The 26,141-nt window shown below is 33.9% G+C and overlaps 1 protein-coding gene across 1 annotated transcript in view; it reads left to right on the forward strand.

Annotated features, from left to right (window-relative positions):
• The window catches only part of UBL3 (ubiquitin like 3), a 44,721-nt gene extending 19,424 nt beyond the window's left edge, over positions 1 to 25,297 (forward strand). The window contains exons 2-4 of the mRNA XM_011649691.3: positions 14,408 to 14,516; positions 15,199 to 15,363; positions 18,994 to 25,297. Coding sequence (XP_011647993.2) covers positions 14,408 to 14,516; positions 15,199 to 15,363; positions 18,994 to 19,058 — 339 coding nt within the window. The 3' untranslated portion in view covers positions 19,059 to 25,297. The remainder of the gene's footprint in view (positions 1 to 14,407; positions 14,517 to 15,198; positions 15,364 to 18,993) is intronic.
• Positions 25,298 to 26,141: the final 844 nt, after the last annotated feature.

Genomic DNA, 26,141 nt, shown 5'->3' on the forward strand with positions numbered 1-26,141 from the left:
CTATTGTAAAATGACTTTATAACGGCAAATAGTTAAAAAAGCTCATCACAAATTGTATAAAAAAAATGTATATGATTCTACTTAATAAGAGAACGAGGTATCGTCTCTTTTGTCTCTTCTTGAAGAAACCAACGGCGACCCTGTCTGTCATTCAAAAGATCTCAATAAACTGCAAAAATAATTTCCTCGCTACCTTTAATAGTTTCGACGAAAACACCTTGTAGTATTTATACAGTACATTCTCAAATACATTCTCAACCTCAATTAATTAGTAATATTACAATATTAATAACGTGACACTGTTATTAGTAGCGTTGCAATCGTATATTTATATGGCGATCCCATTTTTCCTTCATATACGGTAAATAATTCACGCGTTGACCGCATTCACCTTTGTATTCACGTTATGATCCAGAATCCACTGGGTTGGTCCTAAATCTTATCCATTACGGGCGAGAACGAATGGAGTAGAATCTGCGTTCGACTCGCGATTTCGAGGCTCGCGTCTTCGAGGGATTAAAGCTTCATTTCCCGCTTGAATATTCGCTGCATGCTCGATGTATAGGTACTCGAGGCTGATAGGGTCTGAACAGAGAAACGGTCCAATCCAGAGATCCTTGAAGCAAGCCGTGTTCCGCGCCGAGGCACGGGGAGGAAATTTCATTTTAGGTTCGAACCTCCGCCGCCGGCTCCTTCGATCCCGAGCGGCGTGGGAAAGGGTGGATAATTTAAGGACAGAGATCGAAGCAAGCCGATAACCTGCGCCGCGACATTTTATCGTCGCAACGTGAACGGCGCTTTAACGCGCGACGCGCACGTATGCAAAGTTGCCCCCGTTATTTTCCTCCTCCGCGATCTCCCGTTTTTCTGTTCAGCGAAGATTACGGAGTGACAGGAGACGGGTAGAAATAAATTTTTAATTTATTGGATTCAATTCTGGTTCCTCGAAATTCCTTCGGCAGCATAAAATATTTGCATATTTTAAATATTCCCCTTTATTTTAGATCTGTATTATGTGAGTGAGCTCGAAATTAAAATATTCTTATTAAGATTCTTAACAATAGGTCATTATACATTATTATTAAGATAGATTAAGATAGATTTACCGCGCGATATCGTGGAATAAGTGCGCGAATTTATAGAACGGTTCGCGATTCGCGCGAGAAGCTCGAAATAAATCTGATTATGTCACACGATCTCTAAACCAAAATTACCGTCCACGTCTTATCTGGTTCTTTACCTGTGGCCCGCTAACGGTCTTTCGCATTTCTCCGTTATTTTCTCTCTGGATATCTTACCGGTAACGTGACCGTAGTATAATGCGAACGAATGTCTCGCGCGATGCCAGGCTTGGGCCTCCTCAAGGTGGTCAAGACATTCTTTCACATAATAATCTTCTCTGCGCTACGTTCGACAACTTTCTACAGGATGTTTCGTAAGGTCCACGCCAAAGGAAAGTGGTTTTTAACCAGTTTGTAAACAACTCTGCCTGGCGAAAACAATATTTAAAGTGAAACGCAATTAAAATTATATGACCTTTACCTTGTAAAGGAGACCGAATCTCCCATTTATTAAATTGCTAATTATTTTTTATATTTCAAATTTGCATATTTGAGATAGTATCTTTTGATGGTACTATTTTGCATGTTACAAGTATAAAAAAATATTCTGTCTTTTTTTTTATTCTTTCTCTTTCTGTTTTGCTTTGAAAAATCACTTAGTCATGTATATTGTTAATTAGTTTAAATTGTGATATAATTGCACATTGGAGGAAACGATCGATCGTACTTTTATTATAAGCGCGTGCGTTACAAGAAAAAGAATATTAAAAAATGAACGAAAGATTTAATAGAATTAAAGGTGATTTTATATTTAAAGTAAATTATGCAGATTCGTTTCATCGATAGTTCTCCACGCGCATGCACAAGATTGTAATCCATAAAGGGACATCAAGTTGCTAATTAACCTCAGAATGAGTCAGTCCGAACTGTGAGATAGACATTATCCAAATTGCAATATGCAATTTTGATACATCTGCCAATGTATGTTATTGCCATAACGAGTAAAGAAAATCGACATTCACCGCGGGGGTGAAGAAGAAAGAGCGCGTAAGCGAGAGATGATGCAGTGACTGATCGGGGGATGAGGGAAGGACGAACCCCAGAGGATGAGCGGACATGGCGATCGATCGGTCCCTTTCTAAACCACTGACGAACTTCTCGTGTAGAGACTGAGATTTACCTCTCGCACCAACTACACTCTTTTGTTCTCTTTCTTTGTTCTTATTTTTCGTTACTTATGTTTTACATTCTTTGATTACTTGATTTGATCGCATTATTTGCATGAATATTCTTTAATCATCTTTGATTTTGTGTTATCTTAATGTTCTTCATTGCGATAATCTTTTAGATTTCATTATTCTCTATATCTATTTATATCTATTCATCTATCTATCTACTTATCTATCTACTAATTTATTCCTCTATCAGTCTATAATAAATAGAATTTTATATTCAATTTAAATTTCTTTTCAAGAATTTATATCCATCCTTTTCCCTTTTCATTGCTCTATCGCATAAAAAATTCTATTTTTATACATCTTGTGACTAGTAAGAGACATTCACGGACAAACGATAGCAACGTCTCGAAGTGCATGAATACGCTAATTGCTGACGAAGGCTAAAATAATTATTACGTTCGACACGCTCTATCAGCGGAAGTTTGATGCAAATACTTGTAACGTGTATCTTGATTTATTTGAAAAAGTGAGTATTATTGCAAAATTAATTTGAAAAAAATCAGCACCTTCCAAAAAAATTAGAGAAAGAGAATTTAATATCTATGTAGTATGAATATATTTATCACTGTATATTAAAATAAATATGCTTTATATGCAAAAACAGACAAAATATTTAAAATAAAAGATAAAAATATTTATACTGAATAATAGTTCACTTTTTCGATTTTTTTTACAGCTACACTAATTATAAATTTACGTTACTGTACTGTCACTATTTTAAAATTTTAAATAACAAAGTTATAAACAAAGCAGCAGATTTATTAATAATAGAAAAAAAAGCACTGTCAAAAATTTCTGTCTATGTTTCATCCGACTGGTGTTGCATTAATTGTGTCACTTTAATAAACATGTATATTACATGTGTACAGGAATAAAGTATTTAAACATTTGCCCCATTTTGTTAAATCCGACAGGAATGGATCTTAGCGAGCAAGTCTTTTTTTTTTTTTATATATAAAACGCATTTATCTCGTTTTCAATTTTCCCTCGGCTGATGTCTTTCGGACTGAACGACTAATTGTAAGTGTCTTTTGCATTTATTATTCGACATCGTTCGAGCTGCGCATCCCGGACTTCTCGGACATCTTCCCTTCACCCTCCCTTCCTCCCTCCTCCATCCTCTCTTCTCCTCGTTCCGAGAGCACCCCAGCTTCGTCCCGCTCGCATACACACCTTGGGTAAGGTCGGGTCTAGGTCGCGTGCTGCTGAGTTCTCCTTCTCCTGTTCCTCCTCGCGAGCGGGTTTCAACACGCGTTAACGAAATGCCACGACGACGCCCGTTCGCCATCGTGTCGGGTCGATCGATAAATTTGCAAGTGCAGACTGCGACGGCACTTTGCGGTCGCATAGTTGCCCGGCTCGTTTATCCTGAAGGTGGTGTAAGCGAAAGGTATCCAGACGTTCCGGCTATTGTATCCCGGTTATATGATTTACTAATAAATAAAATTGTCGCGCGACATCTTGAAATTCTTTTCAATTGTCTTCAATAAAAATATTTATGCAGGGAACGAAGTGCGAGATTGTATACTTCATTCAATTTTCGAGAAACTTTAAAACTATATAAATTTTAATTTGAGTCTTTTGGAGAATGAGGGAGAATAATATTCTCGATATGTTTCTTGAGGAGGGAATATGCCCACATGTATCATTGAACTTTAATGCGACAGTGACGTGATTTATGTAAGAATGTGATCCAATTAAAATGTAATCTCTGTTGAATTATATTCTTACGTAAAAAAAAGTGGAATGTGTGCCGAAAAAAAGTAGCATAAACGTTAAGAAATTTTTTGTCCGTGGTAACACATAAATATAAGTTTATTTTTCTCGATGGCTAGATGCGTCCTAGTTCTGCCTTTCGAGTCCAATTTCGACGAGCTTGTTAAAATCGATAGCCCGCATTGGTTCGTATATACTCCCGACTGAAATTTATCATGTTTCGAACAATAGACTTATCGTAAGACGGGGGTTATATCGGGGTTAATTCTGCGCCACAATAGCGAAAATGGACCGCTCGAGTCAGAGGATTATGTCCAGTTAATATCCAGAGATTTCAACGATTCTATTTCTACTCTCCTTGAAAAAGACTTTCGTTTTTAAATCGATGCAGTGCAAAAATTATATAATTCAAGGCTCACATACAAGATTCGAAAATACTTGAGATTATTTGGACTTTCAGAACATTACTTTACTTTATAAAACACCTATGCCTTATTTTACACAAAAATTTATTATTAAAAACGGTTTAACATTGTAATTGATTAAATCGATATTATTAGCGCTATAAATTAAATCTAAAATTAAAATACAGGGTTTCTGTTGCCGCTGTCACAATGGCGATGTGTGTTGGCTGTGTTTATCTATATTCCATGACTTACGAAACCATCAGGGAGATGCGTGCTTTCAGATGCATATCCAGATGCAAGACACGTGATTTATCACGATTGCATGATGTATGGCGTCCGCTGCGTGTTAAAACGTAATATTTTAACCCGGTTATATATCGGCCAATCCATTTAAAGCGATCCCTCGACTGCTCGACCCGTTAACGCGATTCACAGACGGTTTTCTACGGTTTCGGAACCACCGTCCTCGCCCTCGAAGACTTCGTGCGACTCCACCTTTTTTTACAGGCATGCCACGAGCCACCACGGAATAGCGAGGAATTACGTTCGTTAACCCCGATTGATCTCGATGGCGTTTTTGTCATTGCGCTCACTTTATTGAGGGGACTTCTCTCGGGTGTGCTTGCACTCACGCTTATTCGCTCGTAGAGTGCATTGTTTATATAAATAATATATAATAATAATAATAATATATTTATTTATATAAATTATTGTTTGAATATGATATGAATATGAATTCGTTTTAGCGTGAAGATTAGTACATTAAGGTTACTCAAATAATAATTGATTTCTCAAAAAAATAATATCCACGATACGCGGCGTGAGTTAACAATATTAAATAAATTTTATTATCTATATTTATATATCTAGATTATTTTATTAATTTCATAAGTTTCCCTGGCTTTATTAATGAATTAGTTTCACCTTATTTTTGTTGATGTTAATCCGCAAGAAGCTTTTCATTTTTAATTACTGCAGTAATTTGAGTGTTGTAATGCGTACATGAAAAAACTGCCTAACTATACTACTAACTCATAAAAGCGTCCGTAAATGGAATTAGTAAGGATTATTCATTAATGTTCTGTACATGACGCTTGTAAATGCCGCAATGTTCGAAGCGAAATGAGTTCTTAATTCAATTAACCTCAATAGAACGGCAATGATGCCGACATTGGCAATATCTGCGAATGATAATACTACGCATGATAATACTGCCTCAAGCTGACACTTTTGATTATTATTTCGATAAGAAGTAAAATAATGATTTCGCCGACAACAAATACCGCGATTAAGGTAATATTGATGCGATATTTGTCGCGACAAGCTTTATGTCATTTTTATTTTATTTTTTTTTTCCGGTATGATAATCACTTAATAAACACCGCTTGGGATCTAAGTGCTGATTTCATCATGCGGTTTTTAACGTGCGACGAGAATAATCTGAGTGGATAAAGCTAAAGTGCGATAAAACTTATTGTTGTCTTGAATAAACTTTTGTCTTATCGTCTTTGACACAATTTAAGATGGTTTAAATATTATAACGAGATTTTCTGTTTTTCTATAAATTAAACTTTTCTTTCAATAAAGACAGGAAAAAATGTCGATAAAAGGAAAACTACAACAATATAGAGCGAGAGAAAATATATTAGTAAATGTCATTAATATATTAATAATGAAGAAAAGTACATAACGAAGAAATGAAATGTTTTGTGGATTAAATAATTATTGTGAAAAGAAAGCTGTAAAAAATATGCTTTCATATGTTCTTTGCACCTTTTAAATATAACCAAATATTTATGAGAACATTTCTCATGATGAATTTGTTTATTTTATATATTGGACAAGCGATTAAGAGCGATTTAACTCCGACGTTTCATTACACGTTCACACCGGATGACGAAACATTAGTATTTATTAACCTAAAGTCACCCCATAATTGACGTAATTGCCAGTTCGAGGTATTCCGCGAAGACCGTGGAAATGACTTGCTATAGGCGTATATTTCTCGAGGGGGGAGAGGAGGGTTATGCGAGATTATTAACGAATAACTCGGACGATTTCTTACTGCACTCGCACGTATGTCGTGTGACTAACACCTGATTCGAATGTCATCATCGACAAAATTATGCGCTATTACACAAAAAATATTTATCAATTCAATAAAATTTAATACAACTTAATACATTTAATACAAATATTTAATTGTACAATTTATTTATTACGTACGCGTGTTTATTTAATAAATAATTTATTATGTTAACGTTGTGATTATAATTATACTTTTATTGTAATTAATGAATATATAATTATTTAATTACCGGGCGTTATTAAAAATATGGAAAGCGCGTGAAGTCGCGATGGATTCTTCAGATGACAATGTACTCCAAGATTCAAGATTGTTATCGTTGCTTTGTTTACTCCATTAGGAAACGTGATGCAACGCTGGCAAATTGAGAGAAAGGCGGTCGAAAGATACTGCATCTCGCGGTGTATGGGATTAGTTCACGTTCTCGAAACTTCCTTTCGAAACGTGATACCGAATGCAGCAGGATGCGCGCCTTTAGTGAGCTGCATCGTGCTCGCGCATAGAAAATGCACTTTTTTCAAATTTTCTCAATTCTAGCCTATAACATTAGTTAAAAAGAAAAAAAAGATGGTTTTTCTTCCGCGTAATGGAATATTTGGTTTGTCGAGAGACTTATATTAAATTTAGTTTCATATATGCAAAGATGAGAGGAATTAATCAGAAAATTGAAATTTTTGCGAAGAATTATCGTCTGGATGAAAAAGTTTTTTTTTTTTTATCCAGATACAGTAATATTAGCGATTTAACTGGCGTTGATTGTGCTTATTGTTACTTGATTGTTACATATTTTATATATTTAAGGAGATATGTGTGCCGGAAATTAAACATTTAATAATGAATACATTTTCATAAAAACATTATTATATATATTAAAATTTAATAAATAACAAAAAGGAGAATACTAGGTTTATTATATTTAGTATTTACGATACGTATCAACAAATATAATACCGAGCAATTTGGCGAGTTAATTAATCCGTTATTATCGAGAGGATTACATTTCCGTTGAAATGTTGGTCAATTAATATCTTCAAGTGTTTACAGTAAGTTAATACAGTCGTCAGATTAACTTTGATATTAGCGCATACAGCTGCCTGTTTGATTTTATTCCCGACGAAATTGGGAGATGACCTACCGAGTGACGGAATTCGATTTGCCGGAAATGACAATCTTGGAACGCGATGCCGGATGACTTTCGGTGGAGAGGCGACTCCGTTTCTCGTTTTCTCGATAAAGGAAGACCCCGCCGTGATCGTAACGAGAGGAGAAGACGAGTAAGATATTCATACAAGATCATCATACAAGACATTTCTTCAGTCGCCAGACGGAAAGGCGGAGTCAGCTTCGGCTTGCAGGTATACTTGCTGCGAGACCTACGTTCCATCTGAATAATTTCCGGTATCTCGTTGACCCATCTCGGAAAATATGTATGAGATGATCTTGCGTGCGCGAGCGTACACATATATGCGGACTCCAACCGTTCTCGTATCCCTAATTCGTTGAGCAAAGCAGATTTGTCGTAAGAAACACTCGATGCGGTCAAGTCGATATGTAAAATTTAATCCATAATACGTTTTATATTTTCATCATTACATTTTAACACATAAACGATTCTATCTCAACGTTTCGACGTTTTCATTGTTCTCATTGTTATTTTTCTCCTTTCTCTTTCATCGATAATATGCTAAGGAAAACTCGTCTCAGATTATCTAAAATCCTCCAACTTTTACCTAAAGTAGGTAAATTAAGTTATTATGTAATTGCGTTTTCTTGAATTTTCATTGATGAAGAATCGAGGAGTCCGTCGTTGTCAAGAATAATGATAGTAGCGTGATATCTTTATATATGAATATAGACAAAATGGTAGATAGTGCCGATTTTCCGGCAACTTCGTCGGCGCGGCGCCTCCACGCGATGAGAAATGCGAGGTCGGAGCCAGACGGCTGCTGCTCCTCCTCGTCTTTTGCTCCTTCTCTGAGAGGGAAAAACATCTAGATTGAACCCGTTTCTCGCATGACTTTATGCCTTTGTCTCGCACTCGTCTCAAATGACAAACAATTTCTTTCATTATAACGGCGTTTAATTTAATTTTTGCAACAATGTCGGGAGAGAACTTCATCAGAAATAAGATTTAATTTATTTGATCTTTTACTTTTATTAATGTTAATCACCTTATTAATTAATTATACTTAATTAATTAATTCTATCTTTGTTTCATATTTATTGTATTCTGTATAAATATTTGAATTTGTAATTTTTTTCTCAATTTCCCTTCTCCACACATACACACAGAGAAGAGAAATTGAGAAAAAAATTACACGGAGCCCATCTCTCGAAAGTATACAATGCCAGCGATCAGATTGAAAGCGTGTTTAGAAATAATTAATAAACGGAATTATTGTTAAAATATAGCAAAACCAGAACTAGATGAAAATGTCGAGAATTATTAAAAAATCATTTGAAACTGCCAGCATTGCATTTTATAGGAACGAAATGTCACAGTTAGATTTAAAAATTATTTAAAAATAGTGTAAGTAAAATTATTGTTAAAGTTTACCAGGAAAATTATAAAACTCAACTTAATTGATTTTTTGCGTATCTTGAGATTGAAGAAATTGACATCTTATATATTTTGATTTTTTTTATCAAATTGATGAAATTATTATTATAATTTATTAAAAACTGTACAAACAAAATCTATCAATGAAACTCTTGATTTGTGGAAATGAGATGCCAACTTCACATTGACCGAATTCCGACACACTATATTTTGTTATTAAATATTTGCTTGAAATTAATTTTCCATGCAATGGCTGTAGGAGAGATCCGCCTATTTTTTTTAGAATAACTTTGTGCGAAACGGAAACATTATTTCAAAACGCTTTATTCATTCAGTAGTGTTTTCCTTTTTACCGGAAAATTATTCCGAGGAAGAAATAAAATCGTGAATTTTTTTCACTCTCTACGTCCCAAATTTCCTTGCCGATTTTGGCGGAAGGGAAGGACCTTGAGGAACGCCGTTGCATTTTGCTGTGTCTGAATCGAGGGAGAGAGAGATAGATAGATTCGCGCTCATGCGCGCGCTTTCGTTATTACGTGTTTGCGTCAAAACTTAAAGTCCTTCGATACGTGATGCGAGCGAAGGACGCGGGTGCATGTAGAGAGAGAGAGAGAGAGAGAGAGAGAGATGTGGGTTGTTCTACATGCATATGCGCATAGTTCCACTCGCGGTCCTCGTGTAACCGAATGCCCCAATGACCTGGTTATCCGGTCGGCGTGACCTCGCCTCGTGACGCGAGTCGAGCGCCCGCGCTCGCAAAATCAAGGTAAACCCATCGCAGCGAACACACATTCGCGATTAGCCCAATTCCGCTTTCTTTCTTCTCCCGGCTTCCTCGTTCCCCGCCTTCCCATCCTTGCTCGTCGCCTTCCCTTTTCATTACGCGTCCCCCATAAAACCTCCATGGCGTAACGGTATCGCGATATCGCATGTCAATCTGCCGCCGTGCTGCCGCTATACCTGTCTATTAACGCGTTTAGCAATTTGGAAAAATTAAATTATACGTGTGATGAAAGATAATTTTGAGATAGACCGATCAAGCTTCGTGAATATATTTTTCTCAATGGTGTTAATAATTCAGTGAGCGATAAAAGGTATTTTAGAGAAGAAGATTCTTTTCCAGGAATCAAATTTGAAGTATAAAAGTGGAGAACGAAATCTTCTATTTACACACTTGAATGATGTATAAATCCGGGCTTACATAAATGGAGTTTTAATTTGTGATTTATAATTATCAAGCTATATTTTAATGATGAGAAGAGTATACGCCGTTACATGACATTATTTTCAAGTGAAATCGCGAGCTGAACGATACGATCTGGTGATGAAAAAAAAATTGCGTCGGCCTACGATTCTGTCTTATAAATGACGTTAGCTCCTTAATCCACTTATCCATTTCATTAGAAAGACAGTGAGACGTTCATTATACTTTTCAAGTCCACGTGCAACTTAGCGACCGATAGAGCTCTGACTATTATCCGCTAGGTTAATTTAAGGCGATCCCACTTTTAAGATTATAAGTTAGTGAAACTCATCGCGAAGTTGCGTGTCGAACTCAGGTCTTAAAGCGATTATCCGCCAACCGACATTCTCTCAAAGATTTATCCCGGCTTTTTTATAGCATCTGCACTTAACATTCTTAAGTCATCGCTTAACCTTTTCGTAGATTTGAATAAAGTTCAACTTATACGTACCATAAAAAATACATATAATATGCTGTAGTTTTTATTTAATTAATAATGTAGAAAAATATTTTTGTGATACATTAGAAATAATAAACATCTTTATAAAATTTTTATGATGTTTTCAGTATATGGAAATGCTTTGAAACACATTTCCTAATAATAATAATAGCTAATGGCGTCATTTTTAATTAATATTGTCATTTATAGTTGGAACGATAATTAGAAAGTTGATTGGTCAGTGAAAGTATAATAGTATAATAGCAAAATTTTCTGAAAAGATTTAACATATTTGGAAGTGAAATTGATCATCTTTCATTGACATTAATTCGATGATTTATAAATACTACAGAAATAAAAGTTAATTATGATTCTATCAACAAAATATATTGGTATCTCAATCTCGATTTTAATTAACTAGAACGTAACACTACGCGCGCGCCACTAAGCTTTTCATATTATATATTTTTATATTATTCGTTAATAATAGCGACATACCATCGTGATGAAAAATAGAAACTCATTCAGTCTTGTTCATCTTATATTTCCTTGTTTAAAATCGATTCAAAGTTTCATTCGCTACTAACCTCGCCCGTCATTTACAAATTGACAGTAACTCACGAAATTAGCGCAGCAAAAAAATCAATCAGCATCGCGGAAAAGCGGCAACAATAAACTTCGAGAAATGCGAGTAATCGACTTAACATCTCCTTTTTTATAAAGGATTATTATATTATTTTAATATACGTATGCATATAATACAAATATTTAATTTCAAACAAATTTACGATTAAAATGATTATATTTGTCATCTTTTAATTAATTATATCAGCATTCCCAATATTTATTTTTGAAAATTATTGAACAGAATTAATTCTTTAAAATATGGGCTGTTCTTTTTTGCAAATGAGACCTATTCGTTGCGCTTTTTCCACGAGGTGAAAGCAGCGAAAGTTTCGGTCAGACTTGGTGCGTGACGATAGAAACGAAATATTAAACGGGGACCGTGGTGACATCGTTTATAGATTCGCATCGCTAGATATTCAGGTGATGGTACCTGCACGGATGAGTTAACTGTGTCCGTTATACAAACTGACCTATTAAGAATATTGCGATTACCATCAACTCACTTTTATGACACTTCGAAGTTGTCCTCTACCTGAAACCTGAATCGTTTCTCGTTCCAATCGTTATTTATTATCGGAGCTTCATCGTGAAATATATGATAAAACAGATTTCTAAATAATAACTTATGTAAATGGCATTGCAACAAATTTAAGAGGTAACGTATAGAGAGAACGTAGAAATGGAACAAATATATTCTCGCAACTCGTATATTGTGCATAGAGAAGTGAGAAACGATTAAGGAACGGAACTTTCGAACGCGAAGATTTGGCGATGCAGACAGAAAGGCGATCTCGAGCACGTGACTCGAATAATCGACCGGTACCACATAAATAAGTCCCTTTGAAGTTCGGACATATATCGATGAAAATCCCTCTCGCGTCCTTTCACGGACTCGCACACGTAGATTTGGAGGATTCCGAGAGTCTGTTACTCGCATCAGAGAGAGAACCACTTCCTCTGTGCACGCTCGGTGAGCCTAAAATTCTAAATCATGCACAGAGCAAAAGTGAAGTGCTCTTCTTTCTCTCTTTGACACACACACACACACACACACACACACACTCTCTCTCTCTCTCTCTCTCTCTCTCTCTCTCTTTCTTTCTCTCATTTACTCACGTTAGATTTTAATGAGCGAATTGAGGAAACGGTTGGTTGAGTCTCTTCAACTACTCGATCGATAGAAAACGCTTGTGAATAAACCTGTGGCAATTTGCACTCGAATGAAGCTCAAAACTAGTCACCACAATCGCTGATGCATGGAAAATCAATCTTATTATCAGTATATTGAAAGATAACAGAGCGGGATTGAGGTTCAGAGCACTTTGAAAAACGTATTGTTCTTGTCTGCAGCATGTCGTCATTCTTTATTCTTACGTTTTATTGTGTCGTCAGTAATAAAAATTCAAGGAAAGAAACGGCGGACAGTATGCTCTTTATTTTGAGGAATATATGTAAGTATTATTTTAAATAATAAATTATTTGTTTGCCAAATACTTACATTACGCTATATCTGCAGTGTAATTTTGTGGATAATCTTATAATTTGAACAAAAGTTTAACTATTAGCTTTGATACAAAACGGTCTTTTTCCATCAGAGTATAGAAATATAGAATTCATGGTTTTTTTGTTAGTTTTTTTTTTTTAATCATCCACTGTTCACAGACTAAAAACAATTTCCGGTAAAATAATTTCATAGATGAATAGACGAAATTATATTTAGATTCACAACAGCAAGTTAACACACATATACATTTACGCACATAATATAAAATAAACCATAGTCAAAAGAATTTTTTGAAGTAAAAAAATCAATAGTGTAGAAGAAACTATACGAATAGAAATCAGGAATTCTATTTATATAACAATTCGACATTGTTGATATATTTAGTCCTGAAAAATTGAGAAATTATGCGGAACGACATCGAGGACTTTCCACAAGAATTTTATCTTCCGGGAGGAAAAATCGGTTCTAAAATTTCCATCCCTATTCGTACAATTTTCATACCGAGCGCACGAAAAATGCGTATCACCGTTGAAATTCCATTCTTCTCGAAGCTCACAGTCCACTCTCGCTTGGTATTCGCAAATCTGGAAGGGTTCCCTTACGGAAAGGTGATCAAATTGGCAATGTCTATGAAAAAAGGTAAAACGGATATAAGTGGGAGTAAAAATAAATATTCGTAGATCCCTTGGTGCGTGTAGTTTTTGTTACGTGCTCACCCGCTATGCACTTGACAATACAGTTAGCCGGCCGACCAGCCTCCGGCGCGAAAATTCCGCAATGCCAAGGGGAAGTCTCGCGTGCGGCTGGACGATAATGCGCACCGCTCGGGGACGATGATTTAACGCTTTAACAGCGGATTGTCGTGACCACGGAGACCGCAAAGGGTTACGAGCGGATTGGCCGGGCCCTCCGAGCGCGCACGCCGGTCCAGCTTCATCGTTGTCGCTGCTAATTATTTATGTTGCCCGATCTTCACACCCCTTTACCTGACGTTAATTGAATTTGCGTTTGTCCGTAGGACAACTGTCCCCGGTAATTTTGCCGGCGCACAACTAGTGCCGCACACTAGTTTCGAAAGTCGAGGAATGTATATTTGGTCGATGTCCATTTTTAGTGAACATCGGATCTACCGCAATTTTTATTTGATTTATCTCGAGAAGTATAATAAACTTTATATACTTAATATCTCTAACATTTTTAGACATTAGAAATTCCACGTATACATGGAAGTAAAATATGATATTACTAAGTTATTACATAAATATGACTACTTGTACTAAATTTGACGTTTTAATAAAATAAATAAGTGGAATTTAATTTGTGTATAAATTTATTTTTATAAAGATTATATTAATAATGTATGATTTAAATTTCTAACGATAAAAAAATTAAACATGTCTATAAAAATTGTTCTATTTGTGTAATTAATCTCTCCTTTTTGAAATAATTGACCTCTCATCTTTCTCTTTTCTCTCTTTTACTTTCTCTTCTTCTCTCAACGTGATATATAATTTTATGCATTGCAGATAAATCTACGCCTCATCCTCGTCAGTGGCAAGACAAAAGAGTTCCTATTCAGTCCAAGCGATTCCGCGGGCGATATAGCGCACCATGTGTTTGAAAATTGGCCGGAAGGTGAGTTAGTCATTGCCGTTTCGAAACTCTGAACCTTGCACCAATCCATTTTATTAGCGTTGCCATAATTGCAATAACAGCAGGATCTATCATATGATGCCATCCGCAATTATTACCATTAATTACCAATGTGTCATCACGATAGTAAACTTGCAAAATCATTGTAAAACGCAGTTGAGAATTTATTAAAATTTCCTTGTTAATTCAGAAATTTTTTGAGTTAAGAAAAATAAATAATTCAGAACACAATAAAAAATTGATAAAATTATATGCGCGTAAGCATGTAATTAATTGGAAGTTTCGAAAATTGAAATAATTTTGAAAACATTTTATCGTTTTTTTTTTCGTTAGAATGTAAAAAATTTAAAAGTCATAGCAAACACAAAATAAGCCTTTTTGTAATAAAAGATTTTTGATACAAAAAGATTAAGAGTTCAGAATATTAAATGATAAATTGACTCTCTAATAAAGATAAGAACTTGAAAATTTTATCAATCTTGATGATGGAAGATTTATATTTTCTTCTCATCTCAGACTTGCCCTTGCTATAAATATCTTCTGGAAGTGTCTGCGACACCTTTTCGAGATTCGAGAGGTTTTGGTAACTCTCGGAAACTTTTCGCAAATTGTTGGATTGAACTGGTAAGAGAAGGATCCCGCAAATGTTATCTTCGTGTTGCAGACTGGGCAGAGGAGGCGGTCGCCAAAGCGGAGATCCTGCGGCTAATCTACCAGGGTCGTTTCCTGCACAGCAATGTCACGCTTGGCGCTCTTGGGCTTCCCTTCGGAAAAACCACGGTGATGCATCTGGTGCCGCGGGAGAATCTTCCGGAGCCTAATTCTCAAGGTAAATTCGTGAGATGCAATCACGTTATCTCCTTCTCCGTGGAGGCCGTTATGAAACTTCTTGTATGCATTTTCCTCCACTTCCCCGACGTCACAAAACCAGACATGCGCAAAAATTTTCTTTTTCAGCTATGCATTTGCCAATTCTATTTCGGTGTAAAAATAAAACTGTCGTAGAATCAAAATAGAAATACCTTTATAGATCATAAAATTAAATTTCAATATATAACTGCTTTTTATTACATTATGTTAATTCTTATTTGCATAACGCATATGTCTATATATATATATATATATATATATATATATATATATATATATATATATATATATCTATATCTGAACTCGTCATTAAAATTCGATAAATATTATTTATTAAAATTGCTGAAAATTGTTGCACCGACCATCATCTACAATAACCGAGAGATTATAACAATCATTAATTTCCACAATTAACGTTGTTGTTTAAAAGAAATTTCAAGATAAACAATATAAAAACTTGATTTTTGTTTTTTAATTTAATATATATTATAATTATTTATTACATTTTTATGTATGCATAATATTTTTACGTATCATAGAATCTCTGGAGGAAAATAAATTATTCCCAGATAAAAGAGTTAATTCTCTGCATCTCGTACAAAAACACGCTGCGCATACTCTACCGTAATTTTGTTAATATCCAGTTAAATCTTCACTCGTTATCGTTCTTTAAATTTGTTTATTCGCTATACTAAACTAAATCTATCGCATCGGTACGTGACGCGCTTGCGTAATTATTACGGTAAAATCTCGTTACAACGAGCTGCCGCCGTGGATCTCCAAATTGAATTTATTACACCAAAAGTTCGTTACATCAAGCCGCGTATTAGACGTGGCGATTTAATCACACTTTGTTATAGCGAAAATGTCGTATTCCATCGATTTATTATAACGGAATTATATCGATTAGCTTTATCTAGTCGTGAACTAACGATTTATAGGGAAGGGTCAAAAGGACAAGAATGTAAAATTAAGAACCAAAATTTTTCGAGTATATTTTTAATCTAAAATATCGAAAAATAAGCTTTGTCATACTTTCTGAAATTTTATGATATTTTACAAAATCTCAAATTAAAATACAAAGTTGTTTTGAATGTTATAATATTACACAAAGGTATTAAATTGAAAAACATGTAAAAATGAAATTTACTTTGAATTAATACAAATATAATAAGAATAAAATTTATTCTAGTTTTATAATATTAAAAAATTAATTCCATTAAATATTTCTTTTTTTATTTCAGTCACGCGATAAATCTTTCTAATTTTACAACTAAAAAAATGTTCGTCTGAATACTTTCATCAGTATAAGAATAATATTATTTTTTCTTCAAATTTTTCCTTGATTCACGCTTTATATAAACTTTCTAATATACTCTGGCATTTATCTCGCGATACACAAGTATACTAATAAACGCCGCGATCGTATGCATTCTTCTTCGATTTAACATAGGTTACTGTGCGACCAGTGAAAGTTAGAATATTAATTTGCATAATCAATCGTCTCATCAGATGATAGGTGACCACCAATTTCTCATTGTGTAATACCGTCATTATTATTCGCACACAGTCTGTATAATCTCGCGTAAAATGCACTTCTCGTTGCATTCCCCTGCAATTTCTCTACTGCTTCCGGCATGCATACTTCCGCTTTTGCGAGCTTTCCTAATGAATCGTTGATCACGATTCTTAATTCAACATTGATGAACAATTTTATATATACACTGCTCAAAATCCGGCAATTTGTCTCCCTTTTTTTTGTCTTATATCGCGACATCAATTTTGCCGTCCGTTCACGATTAATTATTAATCGATGCGACGGCAAGTGCAATGGATAAAATACGGGCAGATAGTTAATAATTAGCTTTGATCGACGGAGAAGATAATCGTCGAGGAGCGACGCATTGTGCAACTTTGCAACAATACGCCGCAACTTTATAATACAGAGGAGGTTTCCTCCTTTCTAAATTGGCTTTTTCACGTGGTTTGTACATCACCACGCGGACTGCAACGTCAAGTTTGTAGGAAATGCATCATTATTTCCGCGTGTTTGTCAGACATTCGAAAAAAAAATCGATGAAAAATCGAAAGTTCGGCATTCATTAATTTATTAAATAAATATCTATTAATTTAATAAATTAATATTAATTGATTAAATAATATTAAAATTATGGCTATTTGTATGTCAGAGATTTTAATTAATATTATATTTGTATTTATATATCCATATTTATTAATAATAATTCATAAAGGCTTTATGTGCAAAAATTAAATTTATCAATTTTGAATAATCGATATTACGAAATTTAAACATAAATATCTTGCATATTTTGTATTATTTTTAGTACAAGTTCAAATTATTATTTTATATTACCTCTTTAATTGATTCTTAAGGCCGACATTAATCCTGTTAAATTGAAAATATTGATTTCTTGAATAGGTTGTTAAATCAATTAATAATAAAAGAAAAACCAACAGTTATTATTATATTATTTTTTTAGGTATTCTTCCTAATGGTGAATACATGTATATCCCGCCCGATGATCCCGAAATGTGACATCAACTATAAGACACTTTCTTAATCCTTAAATCAACGTGAGTTTTTCCAATCCTTATCCTTGCTAATTCCAATACCGTTGTATATTTTCATTTTATATAGCATATCTATTATTATTATTGTATGATACGATTATCAATTATCAAGTATTATACAATTATCGTTTATACCAAACTATCAAAAATGCAATGAATTTGAAAAATTCTATTTATGTCTAAATTTAAAAAACCATAACACATATTCTATCACTCAAAAAAAAATGATAATATTGCATTTGACATTTAAATGGAATTCAACAAAAGAACATTAATTATAAGTGGGAAGTGTCTATATAACTTTATCTCATTTTCTTGCAAAAATAATTTAACAGTTTAATATTTTTATTTATAATATCTATTGTAAAATTTATATTTTAAAATTAATATTTTCTTTGTCGAGAAATGAAAATAAAAAATATATAATATTTAATTTCTTTAATGCAATTAATATTTATACAAATTTTAGATATAAATATATAATATATATTAATATCTAACATGAATTAAAAAATAAAATTTTTAATTTGGAAATAAATAAAGTGGCAGAGAAAAGGATCGAAATACAAATGATTTTATTTATGTACTGGTGTATTTATTGATTTTATTTTATTTATTTATTATTTAAATCTTTTACTATCTTTAATAGTGTTTGACAATTAGAACTTTTATTAAAGTTAATTACATACGCAGGAAAGATGATTAATTATTATATACAAGCTAAAGTTTTAGGGAAAAATGATTTTTTGATAATTTAGTTTGTAGTGATTAATGAATCCTTCATTTTAAATTTCAAGGAATTATTTTATTATAACCTGAGTCTGTTTAATGCATTAATATTATATTATGCATATGCATAATGTATATGCAGTTTTTGCACATTCTTACATTGCCTGTAGACTGATCTATCCGGATTTCGCGATACAAATCAATGTATGGTAGAACGTTGCATTGTAGGGGCATATGAGTAAACCATACATGCGCGATTCTGTTGCAGATCAGAGACAGAAAAGTAAAGGCGGCGGGAGTAGTTGCTGCTCGGCGTCCTGCTGTATACTCTAAGTCGTCCGGGTGGCCATCGCCGACGTCGGTGGTGGATTTCGTGGCGAATGGGCGTGCGGCATGGACGACCGCGGGCTCATCTACAGCATTGAGCCATGGTTTCTAAGATTTTGTGCTGATGTATAATCGTTAGTGGCTGAGCTCGTGAGCAGTGTAGCACGAGAGACGAATTGTCAAAGAAGAGGGAAAAGGAAAGATTATGAAAAAGAGACAGAAAAAGTGAGGACCGCAAGCGAGGGACGTGTGCTGTAACGATGCGTTCCCGTTTCCTCGATGAATGAATCCCCCACGTCGTTCCGCCGATCGCTTATTTCGGTTCGTTTGGTAGGCGGTAATGCGTGCTCGATCAATATGCCCTCGCGAGGGAAATCTGTTCGAGAAGAAGAGCGGATAGATAGCGTGCTCCGTTAAGAGAGGTCGGATCGTTGTTGGCACAACGATTAGTTTGCCGAGAGATCTCTGGCCAAGTTGAGCCGATAGCGATGGTCGACTAACTTCGATTAACGACGTTACTTCGGATGTTATTGCTCTTGTTGTGATATATAGATGGACATGAAAAGGATTTCAGGATCAATCATTAATTTCATTAACAGCTTAAATCAAGGATTGATCAGCTACTTTTCTTATCCAACTTGATGACTGCAGCGTTGTAATGTCGAAGAAGAAAGAAAAAGAGAGAAGGAATATGTTCGTTTATAAAATTAATTAATTGACTTGACTAAATTTTAGTTAACTAAAAAGTTAACTGAATAAATTTAATTAACTACACTGGTTAAGTTTGCGTGACGATATTTCTTCATTTCTACAACGTTCACGCTGTTAGAATGTAAATGAAATAACCATACAGTTAGCGATCTTAATTAAATTTTGCTTAAGAATTCCTTGTCTTTTTCTAGATTAAATAGCTGTAGTTATAATATCAAAGAAAGGGAATGATCGTAAATTTAGTTAACAGCTTTAACTAAATTTTGATCGGCGATGCGCTGTCTTTTCCTAGATTGTGACTATAGCTGTAATATCGCAAGAAGGAAAGACGTTATCTGTAAACTGGGTTAACACTCTCGGTTAACGTCGATTAACTTTTGTTAATTTCCTTAGTTAACTTAAGTCCTGATTATTCGCCCTCGACTTGACCTAAATTAGTTTAATTCAATCATACATCCGTCTCATCCCGCGAAACAAAACTAGAATCGGAAGGTTCTACGAAAGTTAATCAACAACTAACTGTAACTATCGTTTAGTTAATCATAGTTGGAGCACCGTTCGGTATTAGAGCAACCGACATCGGAGGAGGATAATTCGAACAATTACACATTTGTTGCGAATATTTGTAATCTCATTTCGTTTGTCCGACATAAGAAGTTTTATGTGTACGCACGATAAGACGAATAGAATTTCCAGGTAGAGGAACCGAGTAGCGCGAAAGACTACATCTGTTCTAAGCGTATATCCGAAACGCATCCTGGAACGGCGCTACAATGCTTAGAAACTCAACCACTATCACAGTACTGCAGCATTATAATAATTACGTAGACGGGATTGTGTGCATGCTTGCGTAAATTGAATGTATCGCGTTCGAGAGAGAGAAAGAGACATAGAGAGAAAAAGAAAAAGAAGGAGCGAATGAGAGAGCGAAAGAGAGACGAAGCGCGAGAGAATCGAAGAGAAAATAAAATTTATGTTGTGATATGCAGGTAGCGATTATATGTTATATATAAATATATATATATATATATAAATATATAATATGTATATACAGGTTATTTCTAATCAATCATGCATTTTGTCGACGATATTCAAAACGCGTTAGTAGTTAATTGTGGTAAAGATAATTATACGCGAGAAAATTTCGCAGTAATTAATTTTCAGGCGAGATATCGTCCGCTTGCGAAAAGCGGATAAGTCGCTTTACGAGAAGTCTTATTCGGTGTAATGTCAATAGACACATTAAGATTGATAAGGGATACAATGTATTCACTGGACTTGGAATATTTTTTTAAATTCAGTCGGTATTGAACTATTCATGCGGTATTTATCGTCGAACAAATGCGAGATTGATCAGAGATTCCTCGCGTGTACAGAATGTTGGAAAAAAAGAATGCGAAAACGAGTATATTCTTTGAAAATTTGATAATCGATCTTTTGGCGAAAAATTAATTCAGTATCACATTTCATCTTTGTATATATTGATTCTCAAATAACATATTGAATTCCATTAATGCGCATAAGCTTTATTAAAACTAAATATAATAGTGTAATAAAATGTAGATTAGAATAATATATTAATTTTATGTGAACATATGTAAATTTGAGATAAATTTTCAAAGACTATTCACATCATACCAACGTACCGATAATTCAGTATAAATATTTAAAACTATTTTACACGAATATATATTCACAATAATTTTAATGTGACTTTTTCATTCGTTTGCGTTCTGCGAGAAAGTTTTATACGATACGTTCAAAATATATAAATAACTATTGAATACAATGCAACTTTGGCTTGGAAACGATCACTTTCGAATCGGACAAAGAATACATTCACCCATTAAGCATTTGTATTCTTCTCTTTCAACAGACTGTATATACATACTATTATCAAAGTCGCGTGTGCACGTTGATGTGCACGTTCCGCGTTTTGACGCACGCGTCTCGGCATGCACGCGCGACGGTATGAGACACGTTGGCGCGCAGTTAAACTCTCATACGAATAGACAACTTTATTATCATGAATTTAAAAAGAAGTAATATTATATGACGCCACTTTGAGAGTTTAGTATTCCGGAATATAAGATTATTAGAGAAGAGATAGAGAAAGGGAGAGAAGGAGTGTGTGAGAGAGAGAGAGAGAGAGAGAGAGAGAGAGAAGGAAAAAAGGGAGAGAGAGAGAGAGAGAATATTGGATCTCTAATGAGTAGTTATGATGAAATGAAAACTCAAATATATTTCCTGTTATATATATTCCCTTCTTTCCTCTCGTCGAGTCCCCTTGGTCCTCCCTTTATTATTCCATCTTCTCTTGCCCACCCTTGCCCACTCATCCCTTCGTGTTACCCGTCCAAGCGAATCTGTTGGGCCTAGAACGTCGCTCTCGTTAGACCCAAGAATAATAATTCCACGCTATGAATTTACATGCCTGTTTCGAGTATCGATCGTAGATAGATCCAATCAAACCGTTACGGCAAATGCATAGACGATTCTCTCTGTATACTGACACTGACACTGACACTGATACACGGACAGACACACCCCACACACACACACACACATCATACGCGTGTCACTTTCTGATACACTATCTTATACTAATCGTACTGTAACATTTACGAAATGCATAACCCTGTGTATATATATATAACGCAATGTTCTTACTGTAGTTAAATTTGCGTGAGAAGAAGCCAGAAATTTGTGCGATCAAAGCGCGAGCTATATATTTAATTTATTTCACATACACACACACACACACACGCGCGCGCGCGCGCGCGCGCGCTCATACCAAACACATACACATATATGTTTGCAAAGCGAAGCGATCATGTTTGTACATTTCAAAATCGTTATTAGTACCTGCCTGACTCATAAACCTGTGCCATACCGGAATTCTTTCTCCCTTCGGTCTTTCTTCGCTGTCCTCCCTCCGCCTCCAGTCTTTTTCTCTTGATTCTTTCCTGCTGCGATTGACTTTTAAAGCATAAAATATTTTTGCTTGTATTTCTTCGCCGAATATTGGTATATGCGAAAAGCGTTTGCAGATTGAAATTCAGCGAGAACATTGGCGTTAGAGAGCGGTAACAAAAGCCGGATGCTCCATCAACCAAAACATATCAATATTGAGCCCGAATTGCGACGACAAAAATTCAATTTTTTAGCTAATCCTGATATATCGAGATCAATATATTAGCGCTTATCGATGTTATGATTAAGCTCAAATGTTATTGACTAACAATTATTAATATTAATACATCTTAATCGAAGCGATTGAGTTAATTATGTGTTGCAAATAAGACGTGAAAAGAACTTTCATACAAGCAAACTGAATTTATTTGTATGATTTCATAAAAAAAAAATTATTTTTCTGAAAAGATACTATATCAAATTAGAAAGATGTGCAATAATGGAAAAAATATCTAAATCTCATCTTTATTACTTATTTATTACTTATTACTTATTGTTAATTTAATAATTCTTTAAAAAACAAAGAATGACATATAACGGGGGTTTCTTTTTATAGAAGATTTTTTTTACATGACAATGTTTTGTAAACGTACGTTTCTGCCTTTCTTCATTTTCTCAAATTGTATTTGAAGTGATGGCCAAACTTTCTCAAACATAAGTCGCATATTTATTTTAAATTTTGCTGTCTCAAATCATTTTATATTATTTTTAGCAAATCATGCGTCTTGAAAACTAATTTAACTCTTTTACAGTTCAAAAATAATGAACTTTAAAATTAAAATTAAATTAAATTAAAAGTACATTCAATTTTATTTTTCATAAAATAAGATGAAGACAATAAGTAGGACTTTTATAATTAGAAAACGGAATCTCGTGCCTAATTATTTTTATACATATTCCATTTTTCTTGGCCATCTCTCTATGCATTGATTACGCATTCTTAAAACACAATATTAGACGAAGATGAAGATGAAGAATTATGAATTCATATTATTATTAAATTTATACTTAATTTAATATTACTAACAAGCATTATATAAACTTATAAAAAAGTTGCACAAAATGTCACTGTATCGACTCTACATGTTTTCTTTAGTATTTGTTTCTTATTGCGAAAAATATCATCTCAAGTCTCAGTGACCGAATTGATAAAAATGTTCATTTCGGAAAGCAGAGAAAGTTCTAAATTGAAATTTTGACTGGAGTGATATTTTCCGTAATTTTTTATAGCTTTGTCGTTTTTATAAATTTATAAGATACTTATTGATAACATCAAATCGATTATAAATTTACTAATAGAAATTTAGAATTTCGGCTTCGTCTAATATCGCATTTTAAGATCGAGCAATAATCGGAGCGTAAAAAGTGAAACATGTATGAAAATTCATATAAAAAATAATTAGGTTTAAAATTCCGCCAAGTAATCGTAAAAGCCTTATTTATAAGATGTAGACTTTGTCATATTATATGTTCGTCATGCATAGTTGTAACGATCGTGCTATAGTTGAACTCCTTGAGGGCCTTAGTTTGGTCATTACGGTACAATGCTATGCAATATCGATGTCTTTATTCGTGTTCTATTTCGAGGCGGATGAGAATTTCAAAGTACACGCGTTCACGGCAGGGCAATGTTATTCCTATCTATTCCCTATCGCCTATCTAAACGGTGATTCTATATGGTGAAAGTCTGACGACGATCACATTGTATATACTGTGGGTTTATGGGACTGGCTCGCACGATGCACTCATTACAACTTTACTCATTGTTCTTTAGCACATTCGCCCCAGGCAGTATTTATCGATTGTTTTTTTTTCTTTTTAGGAAGGATCCATATCTCTCTCTCTCTCTCTCTCTCTCTATATATATATATATATATATATATATATATATAGAGAGAGAGAGAGAGAGAGAGAGAGAGAGAGAGCGCATTACCTTTAATGAACAAACACCTTGAAGACGTCATTACTTTTTGTCCAAGCCCTGCGCCCATGATTCGTATTTTTTATTGTAAGATCGTAAGATGTAGATTATCTATAAAATGCTGTTTATATAGGGAAACAAATTGTTTAGTTCGTAAGATTTTAAGATTCGCGAGACAGAGAGAGAGAGAGAGGGAGTGTGAATGAAAGAGAGAAAGAAAGAGTGAAAGTGAAAATGTGAGAAAGAAAAAAGAGAGAAAAGAAAAAAGCTACAACCGGTATGTTGTGAGTTTATGGGAAATGCGCATGAAGAATGAAGAAGACTTTATTAGTCCTATCGTGAATGTACTATTAAAAAAAAAGATGTAATGAAAAGTTAAAAAGTATTCTTAAAAATCAGTTGCTTTGTATTCATTTCACGTGCAATTAAGCCGCATCCGAGATTATAAATAGGCTACTGTTCAATGTTGCATTCATACACGAACTGTAAGAAAGAGAGAGAAAAAGAGAGGGAAGGAAAGGAAAGATCACCCTCACTGCATCTGGATTTTCTATCGCGTTTGTCACTTTATGGTGAAATTAATTTCAAATTATTGTTACAAACATAAAAGCTTCTGTAATAAATTTACCTTGTAACTCTTCTCACTGCGATGTCATTTTCAAATGTTGAGTATAAGGAAGAAATGATCTCAAGAATCGAAATATATTGGAAAAAAAAAAACATTTTTCACGATTACTGATACTTTTTTTTAATAATCGGAATCTAAATCATCTATACTTAGATAAAATTATCTCAAAGAAACACATGTGCACAACGCGCAATAATAAAGATTAATAATACATATAAGAAATATAAATATAAATATATTTCTTATATAAAGGCATTAACTAGAAGCAAGTTGAACAATACAACATCTGGTCGTTGATTTGAAAAAAAACACACATGTATGTATGTGTGTATGTATGTATGTATATTTATTGTTAGCTTCTCGTATTGATTATTACGATACATTCCGTAATGAGATTATCTTACAAGTATGATCTCAATTAGCCGATAATTATATATTATACTTTTGAAGTTAATGAAAATGGATGATTAATCGAGCCGTGATAAATAAAGAGATTAACTTATGGTATATTATAGACTACACACGATCGATTTTTTTGTTGATCAAATGAGAAATATGAAAAAATAGGATGATATTCTTAGAATATACATCCTAATATACGAAGAATATACATTTCTTTATATTTCATATCAAAATTTTATTCTATAAGAATTCGTACGAAATGATTTTGAGCTAAAAAAAATTCTATTTTAATTTGGTTTTCTCCTCGACAAAAGAATTCACAATTTTTTCTTACGAAAGCAAGGGAATATTAATATCAATGATGATATCATGTCAGTTGTTTTACTTTTTGATAAGACATTTTTAAATTGTCTCCTAAATTGGTAGGATTCTTACAATTAGTAAAACAAAACGT

The sequence above is a fragment of the Pogonomyrmex barbatus genome, unplaced genomic scaffold, assembly GCF_055798465.1.
Source record: "Pogonomyrmex barbatus isolate J1 unplaced genomic scaffold, ASM5579846v1 scaffold7, whole genome shotgun sequence".
NCBI classification, from domain to species: Eukaryota; Metazoa; Arthropoda; class Insecta; order Hymenoptera; family Formicidae; genus Pogonomyrmex; species Pogonomyrmex barbatus.